This window comes from Cyprinodon tularosa, unplaced genomic scaffold (assembly GCF_016077235.1).
Source record: "Cyprinodon tularosa strain WSP-4 unplaced genomic scaffold, ASM1607723v1 ctg938, whole genome shotgun sequence".
Lineage (NCBI taxonomy): Eukaryota > Metazoa > Chordata > Actinopteri > Cyprinodontiformes > Cyprinodontidae > Cyprinodon > Cyprinodon tularosa.
The window spans coordinates 64,599-85,898 of NW_024039716.1; the positions used below are offsets into that span (position 1 = coordinate 64,599).

Here is a 21,300-nt window from a genome sequence, read left to right on the forward strand (position 1 = left end):
AGAAAGCACAGGGGTGTATCTTTTGATCAGAGTCGAGCCTTTGGGAGAGAACCGCTCCAACTCCGGAATCAGAAGCATCCACCTCTAGGATGAACTGTTTAGCTGGATCAGGTTGAATTAGAACAGGGGCTCTGGAAAACAAGGACTTTAGTTTTTCAAATGCTGCTTGAGCCTCGGGGGTCCACTGAAAGGTTCGTTTGATGGAAGTTAGAGAGGTTAATGGAAGGGCGGTTAAACTGTAGTTTCTAATGAATCGACGATAGAAGTTAGCGAATCCTAAAAACCTCTGTAGCTGTTTTCGGTTCTCAGGGACTGGCCAGTCTAAAACAGCTTTGATCTTATCCTCGGAAGGTTTTACCTGGCCGCCCTCGAGCACAAACCCCAAAAAGGTGACTGACGGTTGATGGAATTCGCACTTCTCCACTTTCACGAACAGCTTATTCTCCAGAAGTCTCTGTAAGACAAGGCGAACATGTCTCTTGTGTTCATTGAGGTCCTTGGAATAAATGAGAATGTCATCAATGTAAACAAAAACAAACACGTTGAGGAAATCTCTGAGAACATCGTTTACTAGGGCCTGGAAACAGGCAGGAGCGTTGGTTAAACCAAAAGGCATTACCAGATATTCGAATTGGCCCAAAGGAGTCTTAAAGGCAGTTTTCCATTCATCGCCCTCTCGTATCCTCAGAAGATGATAGGCGTTTCTTAAGTCCAACTTAGTAAACACTGTAGCACCCTGTACAGGTTCAAAAGCAGAAGCAAGAAGAGGCAATGGATATTTATTTTTAATTGTGATCTGGTTCAAACCCCGATAATCAATGCATGGCCTCAGGGAACCATCCTTCTTGCCCACGAAGAAGAAACCTGCACCCAACGGAGAGGATGAAGGACGAATAATTCCAGCAGCTAATGATTCATTGATGTATTTCTCCATAGTTTCTCTTTCAGGCTTGGAAATGTTATACAGTCTGCTGCTTGGAAGAGGTGCACCGGGTAAAAGTTCAATGGCGCAATCGTATGGTCTGTGTGGAGGTAGGGACGTAGCACTGACCTTACTGAAGACAGGGGCTAAGTCGTGGTACTCAGAGGGAACTGAAGAAAGGTCAGGAGAGTCCATCTCCCCCCCACCACTAGGAGGCCCCACCATAGGGGCAGCAGAACGAAGGCATGTTTCGTGGCACGTAGTGGACCATGATTCCAGGAGACGTTTAGTCCAGTTAATGTGAGGGTTATGCTTCTCCAACCACTCAAACCCGAGGACCAGCGGGGAACATGCAGAGGGAAAAACAAAGAAGGTTATTGTCTCTCGGTGGTTACCTGATAGAAGTAGCTCGAGGGGCTGGGTTTGGTGGGTAACACGGTGGAGTCTTTTTCCGTCGATGGCTGACACACAGAGAGGCTGAGAGAGGGGAACGGTCTTTATGTGAAGTTGCTGGACGAGGTTAGAGTCTATTAAATTACACTCACAGCCTGAGTCGATGAAGGCGGAAAAAGAGAGACTCTGGTTATCACAGAAGAGGGTGGCTGGAAGCAACAAACGAGGAGATTTTGTTGTGTTAATTTGGCCCGCCAGACTCCTCAGATCCACTGGCGGGCCCAGGCTTTTGATCTTGCCGGGCAGGAGGCGATAAAATGTCCACTCTCGCCGCAGTAGATACATAGTTTACTTAGGAATCGCCTCTGCCTCTCCTCAGGAGTAAGCCTAGTGTGTCCCACCTGCATGGGTTCGGAGTCCCCTTCTCCCGAATGAGAGGTCTGAACCGGCAATGGAAGAGACTGGGGCTTAGACCTCTGAGTGGGCATCTGCTCTGTAGAGGGAGAACATACAGTCACGTTAAGAGAGGCAGGAGAGAAATTACTCTGCTTCTTAGAACTGTTTCTGGCTCGAATCCTATTATCAAGTCTAATGGAGAGGCGGATTAAATCTTCGAGGGAAGCAGGTTCGTCGAGGGTTGCTAGTTCATCCTTAATCTGTTCATTTAATGCCATGAAGAATGCTCCCTTTAAGGCGCTTTGGTTCCAACCGGAAGCTGCCGCCTTAACCCGGAAGTTAATCGAAAAGTCTGCCACCGATGAATTTCCCTGTTTGAGGCTGAAAAGAGCTCTGGAATACATAGCTTGGTCAGTTTCCTGATTGAATACCTGGTTAAATTCTGAGATGAAGTCTGAAAAATAACAGTTTAAGCTGTCGTCGGATGCAAATCTGGCCTGAGCCCATTCCAAGGCTCTTCCTGTTAACTGAGAAAGAATAAATGTTATCTTCTTGTGGTCCGTGGGAAAACAAGCAGGGGAGTTCATAAAAATCAAACAACATTGAAATAAAAATCCCCTGCAATCTTTCATCTTGCCAGAGAACTTTTCTGGTAGACTGGGGCGGAACTCTGATGACGTCACTGCTGGTGACCTCGGAGGGGGAACAGGACCCGGAAATGGTTGTGGAGAAGGGGTAGCGTTAGCATTGTTCAATCTACTAGAGAAATTACGGACAAGATGATCCTGGAAATCAATTTGAGAATTTAACTCACTCAGAGTTTGAACCTGTCTGTGGATTTGGGCATCCCGCTCCTCTAGTAGTTGACGGAGATGTTCTGCTGGGCCTTGAGTTTGGCCGCAGTGTTCTGTCATGATGGGTTCTCAAATGGAGACCCAGTTATGCAGAACACCACAAGGCGGACACGAGGATAAAAGTTTAACAGTTTATTAAAGCACAAACACAGAATGTACTGGAATCTGGTTCGGGCCTGGGTCCTGGTTTCACTGGAGTCTGCGTGAGAGACAGAGCTGTTATGAACTGCTGGCAGGGTTTGTTTTTCAAGTGAGCTCAGATAGTAACTTGAAGGTTCTTGAGTTATTCTCCTTGGGGGAGTTTCTGTTGGTTCTGGAGAAGAGTTTATCAGCAGAGCCCGTAGCTGCTTCAGCATCTCACGTCTAGCTCGGGCAGACCTTGGTTTGGTTTTTCCAGCTCTAGTCCTGAGCTGCTTGGGGGTTCTCAGAAAGTCTTCAGGGTTTGGCTCAGAGGGTCGGCTCGGCAGGTTAGCTCTCCTAGAGCTTTCACAGAGGAGACTCGGGTTTCCTGGGAACACAGAGAGAGAAGTTAGAATCCAGTCTGGATTCAAAGTCATGGAGATTCACAAGGAGCAAGGCTTTAGCGCTGACCAACTGGAACAACACTGCGGCGTTGAGGCAAGGTCTGAAGGCAGCTTATGTAGTGGATCCTCTGATGGTCTTGATGAGCTGCACCTGTGCAGGAGGCTCCCTCAGAGGATCCACGGCGGACTCTGCTGGAGAAAGATGGGATTTTCTCCAGCTCCCAACATTAACATGGCACGGAAGCACCACTGTTATGACGCAGCACCTGAAAAGAAAACACGTTGGAGCCTTCAGTGGCAGTGAAGAGAGCTGATCAGCAGGATGAGTAACCATGTTTGTTTCGTTTTAAAGTGGGGAAACGTAACGTTAGTTTCTCAGGTAGCTCATCTGATGCTTTCCTTACCGTGTTAGTAGGTTACAGACAGTGATAAGGTTGGCTACTTATTTTGGTTTTAATTTCATTTGAATTAGCTTAAGCAGCGTTTATATATATATATATATATATATATATATATATATATATTTTTTTTTTTTCAGTACAAAAGAACAGTTGCAAACAAGTCAGTGTCTAATGTTCATTGTTACATTGTGAGGACTTTTTTACTTAGCAGTTTTTCTTTAGAAAAATTAACATGTCTTCTTTCTCAGGAGAAAAAGAAGCCCGCACTTGACTTATAGTTTCTCCAGCAGTAGAAAAGGTGTGGATGATGTTTGCACACAAAAAATACCTGGTTGCCAAGTTTAACATTGGCATAGTGTCACTCACATTCCACCACCAGGTCACTGCATTCACAGAGGTTAGGGTAGACGGATTTACGCTGACTGGCTTTTTCCTCCTCACATCAGAGTCAGATGCTACTGTGAAGAAAATAAAAATAAAATAACAGTTAATATAAGGTTAGCTGTTTAACCAGCGGACCCAATGGATGAGCATAATTTTACAGGTTACAAGTGTAAGCTTTTGATTTAGCTAGCTATACAGCACTAAAATAATGCTACAAGGCTAACTCAGCATTTGTTGCAATAGACACAGACACAGTGCCGTCCTCGGCACTCTCTGATGAGGCAGAGTCTGGGGGGTGATACTTTGATTCACTCAAATTAGTCGTATTGCCAGCCTTAGCAACAATGACCTTTTTGCATGTATTGCATTGCGCACTATTGGTATCAGTCTTAAAAAAGTGAAAGCACACTTTTTACCTGGGTAAAGGGGTTCCACAACTCTCGCAAGCAGTTCACAACAGATACACTTGAACCCTGGCTGTAGGCGTGACCCCGTATGTATTTTTCTTGGATAACCCAATCACGTTAAATGTTACAGCCAATCACCGAAACTTGGCACAGAAAGAGGAGGCATGTTTTGATACTCTGTAAAACCGAAGCATTTTGGTCGGTACCATAAAAGAACTGATGTTGGGTACGCAGCCCTACTCAAGTACGCTAAAAACATTCTCACTACTGGCATGAGAAAACGAGAATAATGTGGCCCTAATGACCGGATGCAAGCCACTTAAATATAGGCAGGAGCAGGTGGCTCAGATGAGAAACCGGGCACAATTGGACAGGTGAATGAAATGAATAATTAAACCATTCATCAGCGCCACAGTCATGACAGAGCCTTGGTATTTGACTTTAATTAAAATCTTCCATAAAATCAGGACTGTGAGACTGGCTTTTTTTTTTTTTAGGCCCTTTGTGCAAACCAGAAATGCTCACAAGAGCACCCTCTCCACAAAGTGGTATTTTGATCTTTCCTCTATATTGACATCAATCCTGGAGGGGTGCTAATAATTGCGTCAATTGCTGTCACTAATCCTTTCTCTATTCCATAGAAATTGGGAATTTCACAATTCAGAGACTCACCTGTAGGCAGTTTGTAGGTATTTTTGCTCGTGTAACTTTTCATATATTTTGTAAGAGACCAGGAAACAAACCATGGCTAACTGGAAATGCTGCTAATGCTACATCCAAAAGATGTCTTGAGTTAGTTAGGTTGTCCCCCAGTTTAGACAAAACTGAAGTGTTCCATAAGGGTCTCTCTTTGTCCACTATTTTGACTGCAGCCAGCAATTACCATTTACAAACACTAGATGACACTCTTCTTCTTACTTACTGTGACATAATCAATCAAGTCAGGTTAAAAAGACCATAGCTAAAGTTCTCACATTTTTGCAGATGTTTTCCTGCCTCTGGCAACGAGATGAATAATAACATTGTTTTACACATGTTGGAAAAGTGGAAAAGTTTCAGTTTGTTGCTTTGATGATAGGATTCCCTTTCTTATTCTAAGGACAGATCTTAGCTCCCATTATTTTTCGAGGAGCTAGCAGCATTTTAGCATTACATTAAAGCTCCAGAAAATGAACCATCCTTTTTTTATATCAAACAGTTAAGAACAGTCTGAGTAACAACATTAATGACTGTCTTGTTTTCATCAGCACCTAAAAAGTTTTAAGGAAAGAAATTCAAAATTGTTTTACTTCAGTGTCTCTTCTTACCATTGTATTATATGTAAATAACCTAAACAAGTAAATCCTAATTAGGTGCATTGTTCTCTTTCTCCCTCTCTCTCTCTTTCTCTCCTCTCTCTCTTTCTCTCTCTCTCTCTCTCTACTGTTGAGGAAAACAATATTGCTTGGTGAAAGTACATTCAGCACATCATGTCATAAAGCTGTCAAGATTTTGGAGGTGCTTGGATGGCAAGCCTAACATATACACAAGTCAAATTCTCAAATGAGAATGAGCTCAGTTTATTCAATTGATTGAAAATGAATTTAAAGTATATTTAAGAAACATTGTATATGTAAAATTAGATTATGGATTAGGGCATACAGTCGTCCATGTAAGCCAAAAGTTTGAGCAGATCACCCTCATCGCATCTTTTCTGTGATTCTGTGTAAACTGAAAACAGGACTTCAGATATTTTCCAACAAAGGCTGCTCTGGTTCTCACCAGTCTTTCACAATGACCAGGTTTTAAAGAAAAACTGTACCTTATCTTGTTGTTCTCTAAAGTTCTTGTATAGAGCCTGTGATTCCAGAAACCGGTCAGCTTAATTTAAATGAGAAACATTTGGGTTTTGTGGCATTTAAAAATATGTCTGTGCACTGTAAACCCGAATAAGTTAGCAGTACTCAAAAAAAGTAAGGCAATCAGTTGCCACAATTCTTTTGAGTTCTAAAACTCATACATTTGAGTATGACATAACTTATATATTTTGAGTTTATTTGAAATGTAAATTAAAATTAAAAGTTAATTAAATTTATCAATCAAGTCAACTCAAAATTCTTCAGTTTATTCTACTCAGAATATTTATTTATCTTTCTCATTGAAATAACTACAGCAAATTTAATAATTTCAAGTATGAAGACTCAGGATTTTAGGTTCAATGAACTTAACATTTATTAGTTTTTTCTTTCAATCTTCTCATTAAACATGACTCAAAAGCATAGACTTGTTACAACTCAAAATCATTTCACTCCAAACTTAAAATATTTGTGGCAACTGATTGCCTTAAAGATAATAAGTACTCTTGACACAAAAGTAAAAAATAATTTGGTTTTTTCTATTCTGAATTTTTTCATACACCTTTCTGTTGTATTTTAAACACAAAATATATATAAATAAAAAAAAAACAATTAACAAGTATACTGGACATTTTGTTTATCTTTTAACATAAACCATAGTAAAAATATTCAAACTCAGAAAAGTTTAAATTACATAAGAACAGATCTTTGTCACAAATAATTTAGAAAACTTTTAAAACAACATTACCAGGGGTTTAGAGAGATTTGCTCATATGAACCAATATTTGAAAAACAACTGACAAAAGAAAAAAAAAAAGAATTACATACAGACATAAGAAACATTTGTTAAGGCACACCTTTGGCCATCTGGTTGTAAACCTGCAGTGCAGCAATGTATAACAAATTGCTTATAAATTCTTCACAACCAAATATGCAAAAAATTCAAAACTGTATCTGGTTTATTTATAGCAACTTCAAGAAAGATTAAGAATATACTGTATATGTATAAACACTTAATACACTCCTGTATTAGTTAAAAACAAAATTTAAGTACAGGCAGCGTCAACTTTATGCCATTTGGCTGAAAACCAGTTGAGTAGAACAGAACTTTAACATTAACAATGAACAAACATGGACCTGGCGACTGTGGACTATGCTCTAACAGAGTGAGCTATCAGAATCCACCACTACTTTATGGGTCTTGAGTTACACATATAACATCAAGTCATTTTTAAGAGTCTGCAGCTTAGGTGATAGTTTAGAGTCATCAAGACCAAGCAAGATTTTCTGTGTGAACTCAAAAGTGTTGGTGAGTCCCTTGGGATAGCTGAGGTGTAGAGCATAAATCAGTCCAAATATTACCAGGAAGGCATCAGCAAGCCTGGGAAGGTCAACAACCACATCCCCCTCTAGGACGACAGAAACTCTCACTGGGTGGTAGTGAACTGGACTTGCGGCATCGTCACTGACAGCTGTAAGTAGGGCCACTGATGCATCCCCCAGGTCTGGTTCATCCATACCGTCCTTAAAAAAAATGAAAGGGGGATCATATACTAAATCACATTCACAGAAACTATGGCTGAAGCGATTTTGATTACAGATGATCGTCCTATTATTAAAAATAAATACACCAGTCTAAAAGACTCCTGTTCATTTTGTTGCATTGTGCTCTTGTTTGCTGAGAATGAGAGATGACTTTTATGTGTACCACTGTTAGGCTAATGATGGCTACTTGATTTTCTTTGCAGCTGACTTTTCTAAAGCCCTACTGGGTAGGCCTGAGATCTCTCTACTGAGACTTACCACACATGATCTGAAGAATTCAGAAACTACCTCACGTAGATAAACAGGAAGGGCATGGAGAACAGTGGTCCGTCTCGTGTGGACATCATGTATTTCCTGAGAAAATAAAAATAGTGCAAATACAGTTCATTAGTTAAAGCCAATGCCAAACAGTTCCAGCTAATTACCAATTACCAAAATCTGCACATAAATCCACTATGATAGCCTGCTGACTCGTCTGATGCAATTATGGAATTCAACAGCTTATTTTAAGCAATAAACTACCAACAGTAGACCTGTGAAATGTATAATCACCTGTGCATCATGGACTTTGAAAATGTAAGCCAAAGCATCAGCAGTCTTTCCAGTTTTGGAAGCTTTCTGCCTGAATAAAGCCATCAAGCGAGGAGTGTGCCGATCAAGCTGGGCATAGAAAGTGTTTGGGAGGTTCTGGTTTGTTATCCTTTGGAACTCTGCATACACCTGCATTGAGGAAAGGGCAGTACAGTAATTCTTATTTTTTCTTAAATTATTTATTTAATGATTAATGAAATTTGGCAACATTACAAAGTGACATACAGTAGCAAATATAAAACCAACAAAAGAGCTGATCCACATTACCTCAGACTGCATATGAAGAGCTGGCCAGAGGTCCAGTAGCTCTTTGACCGGTGGGCATGACATCACAATAGTCTGTCGTCTATCTTCAGAATACAAAATTAAAAAATAGAATTTAATACATGTAAAACAATGTTGCTACACACTCATGAACAGTAGGTGGCGGTATGCACCTTAAAGATCCGCCATGATATAAAAGAAGAAGGAACGAATGCTTTCATTGGATGAAAAGAAGCTGAGCGTGATTGGCTGATGGCATGGTTCATTTACATACATTGCTGAAGTTCCGAGCGCAGAAACAGCCGAGCGCACAGCTGGTGTTGAGCGCGAGAGAGCAAGTCGAGCGCGAGCAGAGACGGATCCGAGCATGCGCAGAGATGAAACTGAGCACGAGAACAGTGTGTTGAGAGCTGCGTGAAGCTGACACCCGACCCACGTCAAAAAACTCTGCAAATAGACTGAATGGTTAGTGCAACGTTAGTGCAGATTTGTGCAGAAAAAAATATTGTTTGTGCTACTTTTGTTTAAGAGATATTAAAGATTATTTTTTAGGTCATCCAGAGGTCACCATCCCCCCATTAAACTCCAATTTGAACAAAAGTGGTCTCCTTTTTTAGTGCTTCGTTTGTGCTGATTTGTGCAGTTAAAACGATCATTTTATGCTATTTTAGTTTTTAAGATATAATAATATAGTGGTATTCACATTGTTGACCCTTATTTTCCGCACATTGAGCAGGAAACTGGTTTAAAAAAATAACTGAGATGCGCCAGAAGGATGATGTTAGAAGTGCACAGCACGTAGGCAATTGAGTGTCATTTCAATTAACCAACTTCTTTATGCTTAAATAAAATGCATCAAGCTTTAATTTGTAACTTATGACATTAAATGTAAGAGTTATTAAAATGGCATTGACCGTTTGGCAAATTTGAAGTCCTCACACGACTTTACAGGGAGTGTGTGTAACTGATGACTTACATATCAGTTACACACTTGAAACATCCACTAACATGCATAGGTGACTCAAACTAACTTAGACGAGACTCCTTTGCTGCTGACTTGTTCACTTCCGCAGCTCTCTAATAGGGGGATGGCGACGTCACCGGCCTAAATTTTTATTTATTATATCTTAAAAAGTAAAGCAGCACAAATGTTGGTTTTAACGGCACAAATCAGCACAAACGAAGCACTAAAAAATTAGACCACTTTGGATCAAATCGGAGCTTGATGGGGGGATGGTGATGTCATCAGCCAAAAATTTTAATGATTATATCTTAAAAACTAAAATAGCACAAATTTAAAAGCACTAAAAAGGAGACCACTTTGGTTCAAATTGGAGTTTAATGGGGGGATGGTGACCTCTGGATGACCTAAAAAATAATCTTTAATATCTCTTAAACAAAAGTAGCACAAACAATATTTTTTTCTGCACAAATCTGCACTAACGTTGCACTAACAATTCAGTCTATTTGCAGAGTTTTTTGACTTGGGTGGGGTGTCAGCTTCACACAGCTTGTTTAGAGAGGGTTTTTCAGAGTTGAGCGCGCGCCAGACCGGTTTTGCGCGCGCTCGGATTGGTTCCTGCGCGCTCAAATTGATGGCACAGATATCTCTATATATAAGGCCTCCATACATGGGTCGTTCGCGCTAACCACTACTTCAATGTTACATAAAGTTGGGCTAGTATCATTCATAAATTATTTTCCTACCAATCAACAAAAAAAATTTTTTTTTTAAATCAGCTAAATTAACTTTCAGACAATAACTTCAATCTCTAGCTTTCCAAAAAGTTCAAAAAACAAAACGGGACTTTTTTTCCGAAGTTAAATTTCTAGCTAAATGCACAGCACATGGTGCTTTAGTTAGCTTCTGTCGTGATACCTCACTATCCACCACTGCAACTTAGGCATCACCAGGTTTTACAGCTACCTGCCTAGCCACGTAGCCTTTACAGCTAACTGGCAGGGTGACTTTTCATGTTAGCTTGCTAACCGTCTAACGGTTAGCCACGCAAAACGGCTAACGTAACTTACCTTGTCGGTTTTAACAACACGTTTAACCCCAAGGAACAAACATTCAAGCAACTTCTTGGATACTTACATTCACAACTTAGTGTACTCTTGTCGTTAAGTCTCCCGCTCCTTTCTTTTGCTCGTCGGCTCCGGTCTACTGAACGCACGCAAATACTACAAAATAAAAGCACTTCCGGTGAAAGCATACTTATTTAGTGTGTGCGTGCGCGAGAGAGAGAGAGAGAGAGAATTTATACATTTACAAATATAAATCTCTGAATTTAATTGAGTTCAGTTCTTTAACAAAAACAAAATCCATGTTTAATCCACATATTTTAAGTAACTCTGAGTTAATTATTTTAAGTAGCAGTTAATTAACCTGCAAAAAGTTAATGTTAATCAAAAATTACAAGTTTAAATAACTTAAAAAGAGGGAACAAGCTATTGGCACTCAACATTTTTAAGTAAGTAGAACTTCTAAGATGATTTTAAGTTCATTGTACTTATTCTAATTAATTATTTTGAGCATTCGGGTTTACAGTGTGTGTGTAAAGGGCCAGAATACATTGCATGTATCATTTTTGTGATTTACCTAATCTTTGTCTTAATTTTGTCTCCCTCTGTTGGGCCCAGCTGCAGCATTCGTCATCATGACTAAAGAAGAGAATGTGCAGGAACAGGAGAAGGGGACGCATGAGGACGAGGAGCAGGAGGAAGCTAGGGTTCAGAGGGAGGAGGAGTTGACAGAAGAGGAGGAGGAAGAGGAGGAATATGAGCTAGAGGAGGAGAAATCCAAGGTAGAGAACGAGGAGGAAGGTGAGCAGGAGGGAGAAAGGGAGGAGCATGAGGAGCAGCAAGGGCAGGAGGATCCCCCAGTGGAACCAGAGACTGAGATGATCTCAGTTTCTGAGCATCAAAGTCCGGTTCACGAACCACCCCGCCGAGCCATGGTGCACCCCTCAGCCCAGGCCCCACTTCCCAAAGACTATGGTATGTTTTACCGCCTTAAATATGCCTTTGAAGAATGTACTGTGTCAATACCGCTTTGAAAAGACATGGTTTACCTGAAGACCTTCTTAGATTTATCTTTTTTTAGTAATTGAATGAATATTAATTAAATAGAAGTAAGTCATGATTACAGATCTTTAAACTAATTCTTGGATAATGTATTTTATTTCAAAATCACCAATCAAGTTCAGAACAATTCAGTTTGAGTGATCCTACAAGTATTTAGTTCTAAAGCACAAAAAACAGTGAAATTGATTTTTACTTCTGTTAACTTTGTCTGTAGGATAGAGGAAGTTTTACCTCAGGTAACTGTTTCTGTGGAAATATGCTGTACAGCTCTGAGGAGCTCTGATTTCACCTTCTCATGCATTTAATTCACTGCAGATCAAAGTATTTGCTTATAATGGAGACGAAGAGACAAAGAAAGAAACTGATTGATGTATTTCTATCTAATACTATAGATATCATTTTTTTTTGTACTGCTGTCTGTCAAGAAGTCCTGACAGGCAAAGAGTAGAAAAGCAGCTTAAACAGTTTATCATGGAAGAGGAGGAATGATTATTTAAAAGCAGAGAAAACCACAATAAATTCTCTAATAAGAGATCATTATGTGACTTCTAGCTAGTGTCGGAAAGTAACAAAGTAAATTTACTTGATCATTGCACTTAAGTACTTTTTTGAGTATCTTTACTCTGCTTGAGTAAGTTTTGGGGTGGTAACTTTCACTCCATTACATTTCTAGGAAGCTGCTAGTTACTTTGTAGTTTTGGCTCAGCTTGATTTTGTAATCTGTTGTTGCTGTTTTTATTTCTTAAAATGCAGTTTCATCATGCAAAATAGCAGCCCTAAGTACTAAATTTTGACACCAATGTTTTAGAGATTTCCTGACATTCCAGAAATGTGAAAAACTAAGGGGCAGATATTGGAAATTCATACATTTTATTAAGGCGTGAGGAGAATCAAGGCACTTCTGTTATCTTTTTTTTTTGATAAGAAATAATCAAATAGCTAACTTTATTTTCTTAGGAATTTTCAATGCTGAAATTCAGGTACCACAGGCGGTGTAGGTATTTTATAGAATTTGTTGGTGGTTCTACACATCTGCTGGGTTCTGAAAGTTATGTGGTTCTTTAAAATGACTCTAAAAATTATACAGAAATGTACTGATATTCAAAAATTTTATTGATAGTTTTGAAATACATGTACTTTTAAATACTTAATTTCTTTCAAAAATGAGTACTTCAGTACTATAACTTGAGTATATGTTTGACCGATTAACTTTTACTTGTAGTTGACTAAGGTTTGACTATGAGTACCAATGCTCTCACTCAAGCACTACAGTACTACTGTTGAGTACTTCGTTCAACATTGCATGTTCGATCTGCTGGAAACAGAAGTTAAGACACTGTGGTTTGATGACACAGAGAAAACTTTCTGTTTCTCTGGGATCCTGTTTGCCTACCTGGGCCTTTGCTGCAGTTGTCTTCTAACTCTTTACTGATTTTGATTTCTGCAGCATTCACCTTCTTTGACCCCAACGACCCTGCATGTCAGGAGATCCTCACCGACCCCCGGACCACCATCCCCGAACTGTTTGCCATCGTCCGGCAGTGGGTCCCTCAGGTGCAGCACAAGATTGACATCATTGGAAATGAGGTGAAAAAATGATGCCCTCCCTTTTAGACTATTGTGTTGGTTGGGTCATAACAGCATAATTTCAAATGAATGACAAGACAGGATCTGTTTATTTTTAGCTAGCCTGACACTGTCACTAACTGTCACACCCGGACAGATTAGGAGCAATGCAACACCAGTTTTTACCTCCCAAGCAGTGGGGAGGTGTGTTGAGAATCCAAATGCAGAGACAGAAGCTGAGGTGGTTCTGTTGGTGCCATTTTTCTATTCAGTAATTTACGCACATATTATTTTTGGATATGTTTAGTATTTGCATATTATAGAATATTTACAATTGCATTATAACTACGTTACTGTTTTACACCGTTAATAATTTCCTTCTAGGTTAATCTGCATTCAGTTTAATGCTTAGATTAATTTATTGTTAGTCAATAGGAACTGACGCTGAACAATGACGTGTCAGAGCTCGGGCGTCTATGGAATGTAAAGAAAATAAAGACGGGGCAAACACACTTTTTTCTACCGTCGTTCAAACTCTTAACACGCGTAGACTCGTTCATTCCGTCTGGCAGAGTGGTTATTTGCATGCATCTGAAGAAAGAAATGGTCATTATTTTAAGCACGGACATTTAGCCACTACAGGTTCCTTGCAGAATTAATCACAGGAATGGGATTAAAGGGAACACATGATTTAAGGAGAGAATTAAGATAATCCAGGCAAAAGTAACTGCAGAGGAGGAGTATATATATGGGAGGCAGACAATGAATGGCATAATCACCTAATTAGGAGCAGGTGTAGACAGAAGAGACAAGAAGAGATCTAAGGGCAAACGTGCACTGTATGAAATTTTTAATCTTTATATTCAGCTGCAGCTCAAACTGTACACCGCCGCCACAGGGTTTAAAATTTCACAGCTCACGATACGATCTAATGCGATCTAACTTCTCACACTGTACATCCAAAAAACATGTCGGAGCCCAGAGAGATGGCGCTGGTCGGACTCATCCATCTTGATGCCAAATGTAGCCAGTAGAAGCAGAAGGATTAATTTGTTTGCAGAGTGTGCAAGGTTCAGGTAAATCAGCTAGACACATGTAGCTCTGCTTCGATGAGACTGACACATGGCCCAATCCCAAAATCTGAAAAGGGCAAAAGCTGGGAAAGTGGGAAAGGAGAGTAGCAATAGGGGACAGCAGAGTCACCAGGGTAATACAGTAGTGCTTGAAAGAGTGTGGGGAAGGGACTGGAGAACTTTAGATAAATAATCCACAATGGGAAAACTTAATCTGAAGATAACAGAAAACTATAAATATCAAGAACTACAGCATGAATTCAAGAAATAATAGGAATGTTGAATAGAGAATATGTAAAAAAATAATAATAATAAAATACCTAAAATAAACACCAAATAAGAGTAAACTAACATGTAATTTAAAAAAAAAAATACTATTTTAACAGCAACACAGGATAAACAAAATCACTAGCAAAACCAAAAATGAAAACTTGAAACTGAATAGTTTCATGTGCTACGTGGTCCCAATGTAATTTCCCATTGGGAACCTACTAGCGCTAAGTTGATAACTGGTTCTGAGACACCAGCCAAAACCAATCTTGCCTGTGAACCTTTCGCTACAACAATCCCGCCCCCTTATTTATCTACCATTCACATTTACTATATTTACTCATGTAAAGTCGCGCACCACTTAGGAGAATTTGGAACTGCAATCCCTGGAACAGCCACTTTCCTATGACTTTAAAGAGTTACTTACATTGTTATGACAAAAACATGAATAGTTTTGGTTTTTGTAAGCCACAGATAAAATGGCTTCGGACAGAGAGAGGCACAAGCTGGTGAGCATTATTCAGACGTTACAATAACTGAGCATGAAGCTGACTGAGAGTGGAAGAGGGAAAAAAATCCTGGAGTTGGCGGTTGCATGACTCAGAACCAGAAATTATTGGACAGGGATAAACTGAACAAACTGCTTCAGAATAAAAGTAACAATTCTTCTGCTGTGGTAAATGTCATTGTTTCTCTCTGTGTTGCAGTTGCTGCAACCACAAACTAAAGTACTCACATCCTTTGAACTGTAATTATTTCCCGTTCCAACATAAAACACCCTGAAAAGAGGCTCAAGAACCTCCTCTGGCTGATTGTCTTTGGTCTGCTGGGGTTTGTCTCCAGCAGCTTTGAACGTCTTCAGGTTATTATGTGCTCGTGAAACATCATCAGCCTCAGCCTTAGTACTGTTACATTTCACAAGAACACAAGACTGAGAACAGACAAAGTCACTGGATGTTGTTCTCTCCTCTCCCTCTTTACCAAGTAAGCATTAGAGCAGACTTATCCCTTCTCGAGATGACAGCTCTCCCAGCATGCATAGCGGCTGCAGCCTCTTCCAGTGGAGCGCTCACAGAGCTCAGAGTATTAAGTTAAAGGTTTTTTTTTCTGTTACCGTTGTTCTATAAAAGTACATTTTAAGATAATTTGAGGTGAGAACATTTAAGAGTCAATATATGTCCCATTAACTGATTTAGTGCTTGATTTAAAAAAAGTTCAGATGTTGAGAGGACCGTGGCAACCAGCAGAACTGCGAGGCTACAGCAGCCAGGTCTAATGTCAGGGGTACTTTGCACACTGCATACTCGTCTGCGATATACTGCCGGCTCTGATGGCGAGTTTTTTTGTTTTATTTTGCAAATTTTTCATTTGATTTGTGTTTATCTGACTGTTACTATTACCCAACTAAAAATTTAAGAATTTATTTTAATCTAGAGACTACTAATAACAGGAGCTGAAATGCAGCTCCAGATGAGCAGAGCGTGTGGTGACGTCACAAGCTTCGTTCCAATTTACCCATATTTATTCTGCGTACTCCTGTTCTTCCAGAGTCCATACATTCTTGTGTACAGACACAAGTCTGTACTCGCGTTCTTGTGAATTGAGAAACCGCCAGTTCTTCACTGTAACATGTGCTGGGTGACACCATCTGTTGTTTACAAACACTGCCAACCCACCTCCTTTGAATTTCCTAGTCTTCTTAGACTTAGATAGTTTTTATTGTCATTTTGTAAACACAGTGTGTACAAAACAAAATTATTATTATTTTTTAACAGCTTTCAGACAGTAAATGAGCAGCAGCTTGGAAGTGAAATGAACATTTCCATCCGATAAAGTGCAGCAGTGATAAAATGTAAACCGTGTGGGTTTACATCAGTTCTTTAAATCTGCTCGTATGATCAGAAAGCCTAGCAGATAGACACTTGAGTCCAATGATGTGATCCTGCAGCTATGTTTCAGTAAAACATATAATGCTGCATTGCCGATATTCTGGCTTGGTCCTTGCTAGGGTTTGGAGTTCTTCTAAATTTTTTCCTAAAGAACTCAAATTCCCAATGATGATTTATGGAAGAGATGGTTTAAGTTTCTTCTTTACCTTGCTCCTGCTTTTCAACCTTCTTTATCAAATCAGCTGGTACTTGCTGACGTAGTTGAAGTATTATTTCAGCTTTAGAGATGTTAAATAGTTGCTCCTTTCTATGTAACTTGTTGCTCATAAGTTTCCTTAAAGGACATAAATATCAATAAAAATCCCTCCAGCATTAATCAGCATAGGCGAAAAATAAATAAAAAAAAGAAACTGATTCAAAAACTGGAAGGATTTAAATTATCTGAAAAAAGAATCTCAGTCAAGCTGGCAGAGCTACTCTAACATACAGGCACCTTAAGAAGTGCAATTCTAGAAAGTTTATCATAATAAATTATCATAATAATTTTCATAGAGCTATCAGAATAAAAAAGGAAGAAAAAGGGGATGCTTACAAATAAATGGCCTTTATTAAATGTTTTCACTAGAAATAAAGTAAAACTCAGCCGCTTGAGGTGGGAAATGTGGAAAAGGTAAAGGGATGGATGGATGGATGGATGGATGGATGGATGGATGGATGGATGGATGGATGGATGGATGGATGGATGGATGGATGGATGGATGGATGGTAGGTGGGTGGGTGGGTGGGTGGGTGGGTGGGTGGGTGGGTAGGTAGGTAGTTAGGTAGGTAGGTAGGTAGGTAGGTAGGTAGGTAGGTAGGTAGGTAGGTAGGTAGGTAGGTAGGTAGGTAGGTAGGTAGGTAGGTAGGTCACATCTTTCTTCAGCTGTGTCTTTGATGTCAGTCAGCAGGATGCAGCTAACTCAGTTTTTTCATCTCTTAGATCCTGAAGCGTGGTTGCCATGTGAACGACCGTGATGGTTTGACCGATATGACACTACTTCATTACAGCTGTAAGGCTGGAGCTCATGGAGTTGGTGAGAAACTTGCCTGATTTAAATCCAGTTTTTCTTTTTCTTTGTGTTTAAATAAAACAATTGTTGTTATTGATCCACAAAGATATGAAAACATTTCGTAGAGGACCCTAAGGAGGAGTCCTTTTAGGTGTCTTGGTTGATATGTACGTCCATCAACAGGAAAAGAGCATCCCCATAAAGCATCTAATTCTTAAAGAGATCCAAGTTTTCAAAGCGGATAGAATGACCTTAGACTACAAATACAGTTCTTGAGAACATGATCAGATAAAAGATTAGTAACCGTTGTTCTAACTTTGTAAAAAGCTATGAATCTATAACGTTCTGGTTCAGTCAGTCTGCTTACGGCTCAGCTCCCGATCTTGCTTGTTCACAGCCTTAGTGAGGGCGTCAACCGCTGCCAGCAGCGTGATCAATTCCAAAATTGCTGCCAAAATCCTCTGTAATTGAAGATACGTCAGGTACCCTCCAATTCCAAACAGGAGAAATCCGAGTATCATAAAGCTAAAAATCCATACTTTTTCGATATCCTCCAGTGACAACGTTGTGAAACACCCCATCCTCCACACTTTCCAGGAGTTCATGGTGTATCCCACGAAGTAAGTCCCAGCAGGACAGGACAGGTCCCTTTTTCCCTGTCTTCCAGTTGAATAAATTTGATCAATTGCATTGAGAGACCAGCTGAATAGATTCATTTTTTTTTTAGTTCGGATGGTATGAAGAGAGAGCTCAGAAAAGGACAAGACACAGCAAAGCAGGGGCAGGGAGTTGCAGGCTCTCCCCACTGTCTCACAACTGTCTGCCGATGGGTCCATGTTAGGCCAGATTATTCTGTGAGAAGGCTCAGAACCAGACAGACAGTGGTATATATAGTGGTATATTCAAAAAAGAGTTATTAATAAAGCTTGCGGCTGCTCGTCTGCTGCTTATCAGGAACCAGCAGAACCAAGCAAAGGGAACACTCTTGCTAGACAGCTTGAATAAGTACATAATAAAGAAATAAATACAAATAAATAATTAGCAGAGAGCGGAGCAAAGCAGAGGAGAGCAGCAAGAAAAAATTTCCGCCTAAAGGTGCAAAAATGACAGGGACATTTCCTTAGTTTCTAATTTTAAAAAGTTAACCACTATTGCTCTCGGTGGTTTACCAGAATTTGGGTTGTGTTGTGGGGTTCTGTGGGCATGTTTAATTCCCAATCCTGCTTATTTGAGACTGTCTATATCTTTTCTGAGCTTGTTCTTAAAGTAATTTACCATTGAGGCTTCTTATTATTTCCTTGTCTCTATTATTTCTTTTGAGTCTTCTCATTATTTGTTTGTGATTTTGCCAGGAGGTCTGTAACCCTGTCTTGCATGTTTCGCATCTGGGTGAGCATTGTTGGTGTCAAATATTTAGCTTCCATGCCCATGTCTTCTAGCTCTGAGATGTTGGTTTGAACTTGGGCGAGTTCCTTCCTCTGCTTATCCGGCGCTTTATTACTTTTCCTTAAACTTTTGCTCCACATTAAAGTTGGAATTATTTTATTTCTTGTTTAATATCTGTTTTGGGTTCCTTTTTCAATGTAATAAGAGGTTTAATTTATGTCTGCTGATTTTCGCTAGTCCATTCCTCCATTCAAGTACGTGCTCCTCTGTCATGTCTTTGCATCCGTTGTTGTCTTGATTCTCTAACTCCAATGGTTCTTTCTTATTTTTCTTCCAATCTTTCCATCTGCCAATTTAATTATTTTTATATCGAGTTTTTATTTTTTTGGGATTTTGGTTTTTCGACTTGGGAGAGCTCCTATCTATACGTCCAAATCCTTCGCCATGTGGCCAAATGCAGAAGGGTGGTGGGAACTGGGGTCTCGTGCTGATATGCTGATGGTTCTTACCAAGGGCAACATTCAGTTTTCTCCTTATTGTCTTTGCAGGCGACCCGGCAGCAGCGCTGAGACTCAGCAGTCAGCTGATCTCACTCGGTGCAGATGTGAGTCTTCGAAGTCGATGGACTAACATGAACGCGCTGCACTATGCTGCCTACTTTGACGTGCCAGAACTGATCCGAGTCCTACTCAAAGCTGCCAAACCCAGAGGTGTGTGAGAACCCTCCAACATAATCCTGATTTGATTTCAGATCCTAGCTGGACTCCAGATGAGGAAGTTAGCTTCTTTTTCTTCTCCTTTCTCCTCAGTGCTAAACTCAACATGCAGTGACTTCCACTATGGCACAGCTCTGCATATTGCTGCCTCCAATCTCTGTCTGGGTGCAGTTAAATGTCTGTTGGAGCATGGAGCCAACCCCACTGTCAGGGTAAAATCATCTTACCTACCTCCTTTTTATTAGTGAACAAATTAACACGTAAAAGCAGGAACTTCTGTAGAGCTGAAGCTGTTGCAATGAGACCGCTTGGCTGTATTTCTGCAGAACGACAAGGGCCAGGTTCCAGGTGAGGTTGTTCCTGACCCTATGGACATGAGTCTGGACAAAGCTGAGGCAGCCATGGTGGCCAAAGATCTTAAGCAGTTGCTGTTGGATGCTGTTCCTCTCAGTTGTAACCTTCCAAAGGCCACTCTTCCCAACTACGACAACATTCCAGGAAACCTAATGCTGGCGTCGCTTGGACTGAAACTGGGAGAGCGCGTCTTGCTGGATGACATGAAGGTATGGATGGATGGATGGATGGATGGATGGATGGATGGATGGATGGATGGATGGATGGATGGATGGATGGATGGATGGATGGATGGATGGATGGATGGATGGATGGATGGGTGGGTCGGTTGGGTGGGTTTGTAGATTAATGGATGGGTGGCTAACCTGATTTTTCAGTGATCAGCTGAGGGTTTTCTAAGTGTTGTAGTTAATGGAGATCTAAATAAGTAAAATGAAAACAACTAAGAATCTGGACTGATTTCAGAACATTGTCCTTCCTCTGTCCCAGACTGGAACCCTAAGGTTCTGTGGAACCACTGAGTTTGCTAGCGGTCAGTGGGTCGGAGTGGAGCTGGACGAGCCGGAGGGGAAGAATGATGGCAGCGTTGGCGGCGTTCGCTACTTCATTTGTCCTCCTAAACTCGGTAACCCAATTACATTACTGGACTGGTTTCTTGTTGAAAAGAACATGCATTAGTTGTCTTCATTATTTTTTGTTTTTTGTATGGACCTGCAGGTATTTTTGCGCCTGTTTCAAAGATATCCAAAGCTGTGGATCAGACTCCATCATCTGTGACATCCAACCCCAGAACTCCCCGTACGGACCTGGCATCTCGTTTGACTGGAAAAACCAAGAAGGAGAAGAAGGAGGAGAGGCAAAAGGAAAGGGAGAGAGGTAGGGTAGCTGTAATTTGGCTGGGGTCCTACCAGTTTAGGTCTCATGAAGATGTGACTAATATTGTCTGTGACCTCAGCCCAAAGGAAGAAGATGTCTGTGGCCAGTCCTGATCCAGAGGGAACAAATGTGGAGGTGGGAGATCAGGTTCTGGTGGCAGGTCAGAAACTCGGCATCGTTCGCTTCTTTGGGAAGACAGACTTTGCTCCAGGTGGGTAAGCCCCTGGTTCTGTAAGCTCTAGTAGCTCTATGCAGCAGTTGAAGTTATTTCTGTCTTTGATTTGGGATGATGTTTAATTAGGGCTGGGCGATATAGAAAAAAAGCTTATCGATTAAAAAAAAATGCATATTGATCGATATCGATAATTATTGAAAAGATTTTAAAACCATATTTTATGTGCAGCTCTGCCTGGACATTTTATGATATTGCTAAATGATTTAATTTTAATAAAGAACACAAACACAGACTTCTAATTAAATATTTATTTAACCAACTTTTTTAACCATAACAGAATTGT

General features: G+C 40.3%; 2 protein-coding genes across 2 annotated transcripts in view; one reads left to right on the top strand and one right to left on the bottom strand.

The window, feature by feature from the left end:
* Nucleotides 1–21,300, top strand: part of clip3 (CAP-GLY domain containing linker protein 3) — a 60,378-nt gene that overhangs the window by 25,659 nt on the left and 13,419 nt on the right. Inside the window, exons 2-10 of the mRNA XM_038274889.1 lie at nucleotides 11,160–11,516; nucleotides 13,051–13,190; nucleotides 17,381–17,474; nucleotides 19,385–19,546; nucleotides 19,646–19,764; nucleotides 19,879–20,115; nucleotides 20,396–20,531; nucleotides 20,624–20,782; nucleotides 20,862–20,993. Coding sequence (XP_038130817.1) covers nucleotides 11,177–11,516; nucleotides 13,051–13,190; nucleotides 17,381–17,474; nucleotides 19,385–19,546; nucleotides 19,646–19,764; nucleotides 19,879–20,115; nucleotides 20,396–20,531; nucleotides 20,624–20,782; nucleotides 20,862–20,993 — 1,519 coding nt within the window. The 5' untranslated portion in view covers nucleotides 11,160–11,176. The remainder of the gene's footprint in view (nucleotides 1–11,159; nucleotides 11,517–13,050; nucleotides 13,191–17,380; nucleotides 17,475–19,384; nucleotides 19,547–19,645; nucleotides 19,765–19,878; nucleotides 20,116–20,395; nucleotides 20,532–20,623; nucleotides 20,783–20,861; nucleotides 20,994–21,300) is intronic.
* Nucleotides 6,468–10,708, bottom strand: LOC119776482. Its single transcript, XM_038274890.1, has 5 exons — nucleotides 10,615–10,708; nucleotides 8,520–8,602; nucleotides 8,214–8,381; nucleotides 7,920–8,015; nucleotides 6,468–7,640 (listed from the first exon to the last, which is right to left on the bottom strand). The coding sequence occupies exons 2-5, from the start codon at nucleotides 8,580–8,582 to the stop codon at nucleotides 7,323–7,325; spliced, it is 645 nt and encodes a 214-aa protein (XP_038130818.1). The 5' UTR covers nucleotides 8,583–8,602; nucleotides 10,615–10,708; the 3' UTR covers nucleotides 6,468–7,322.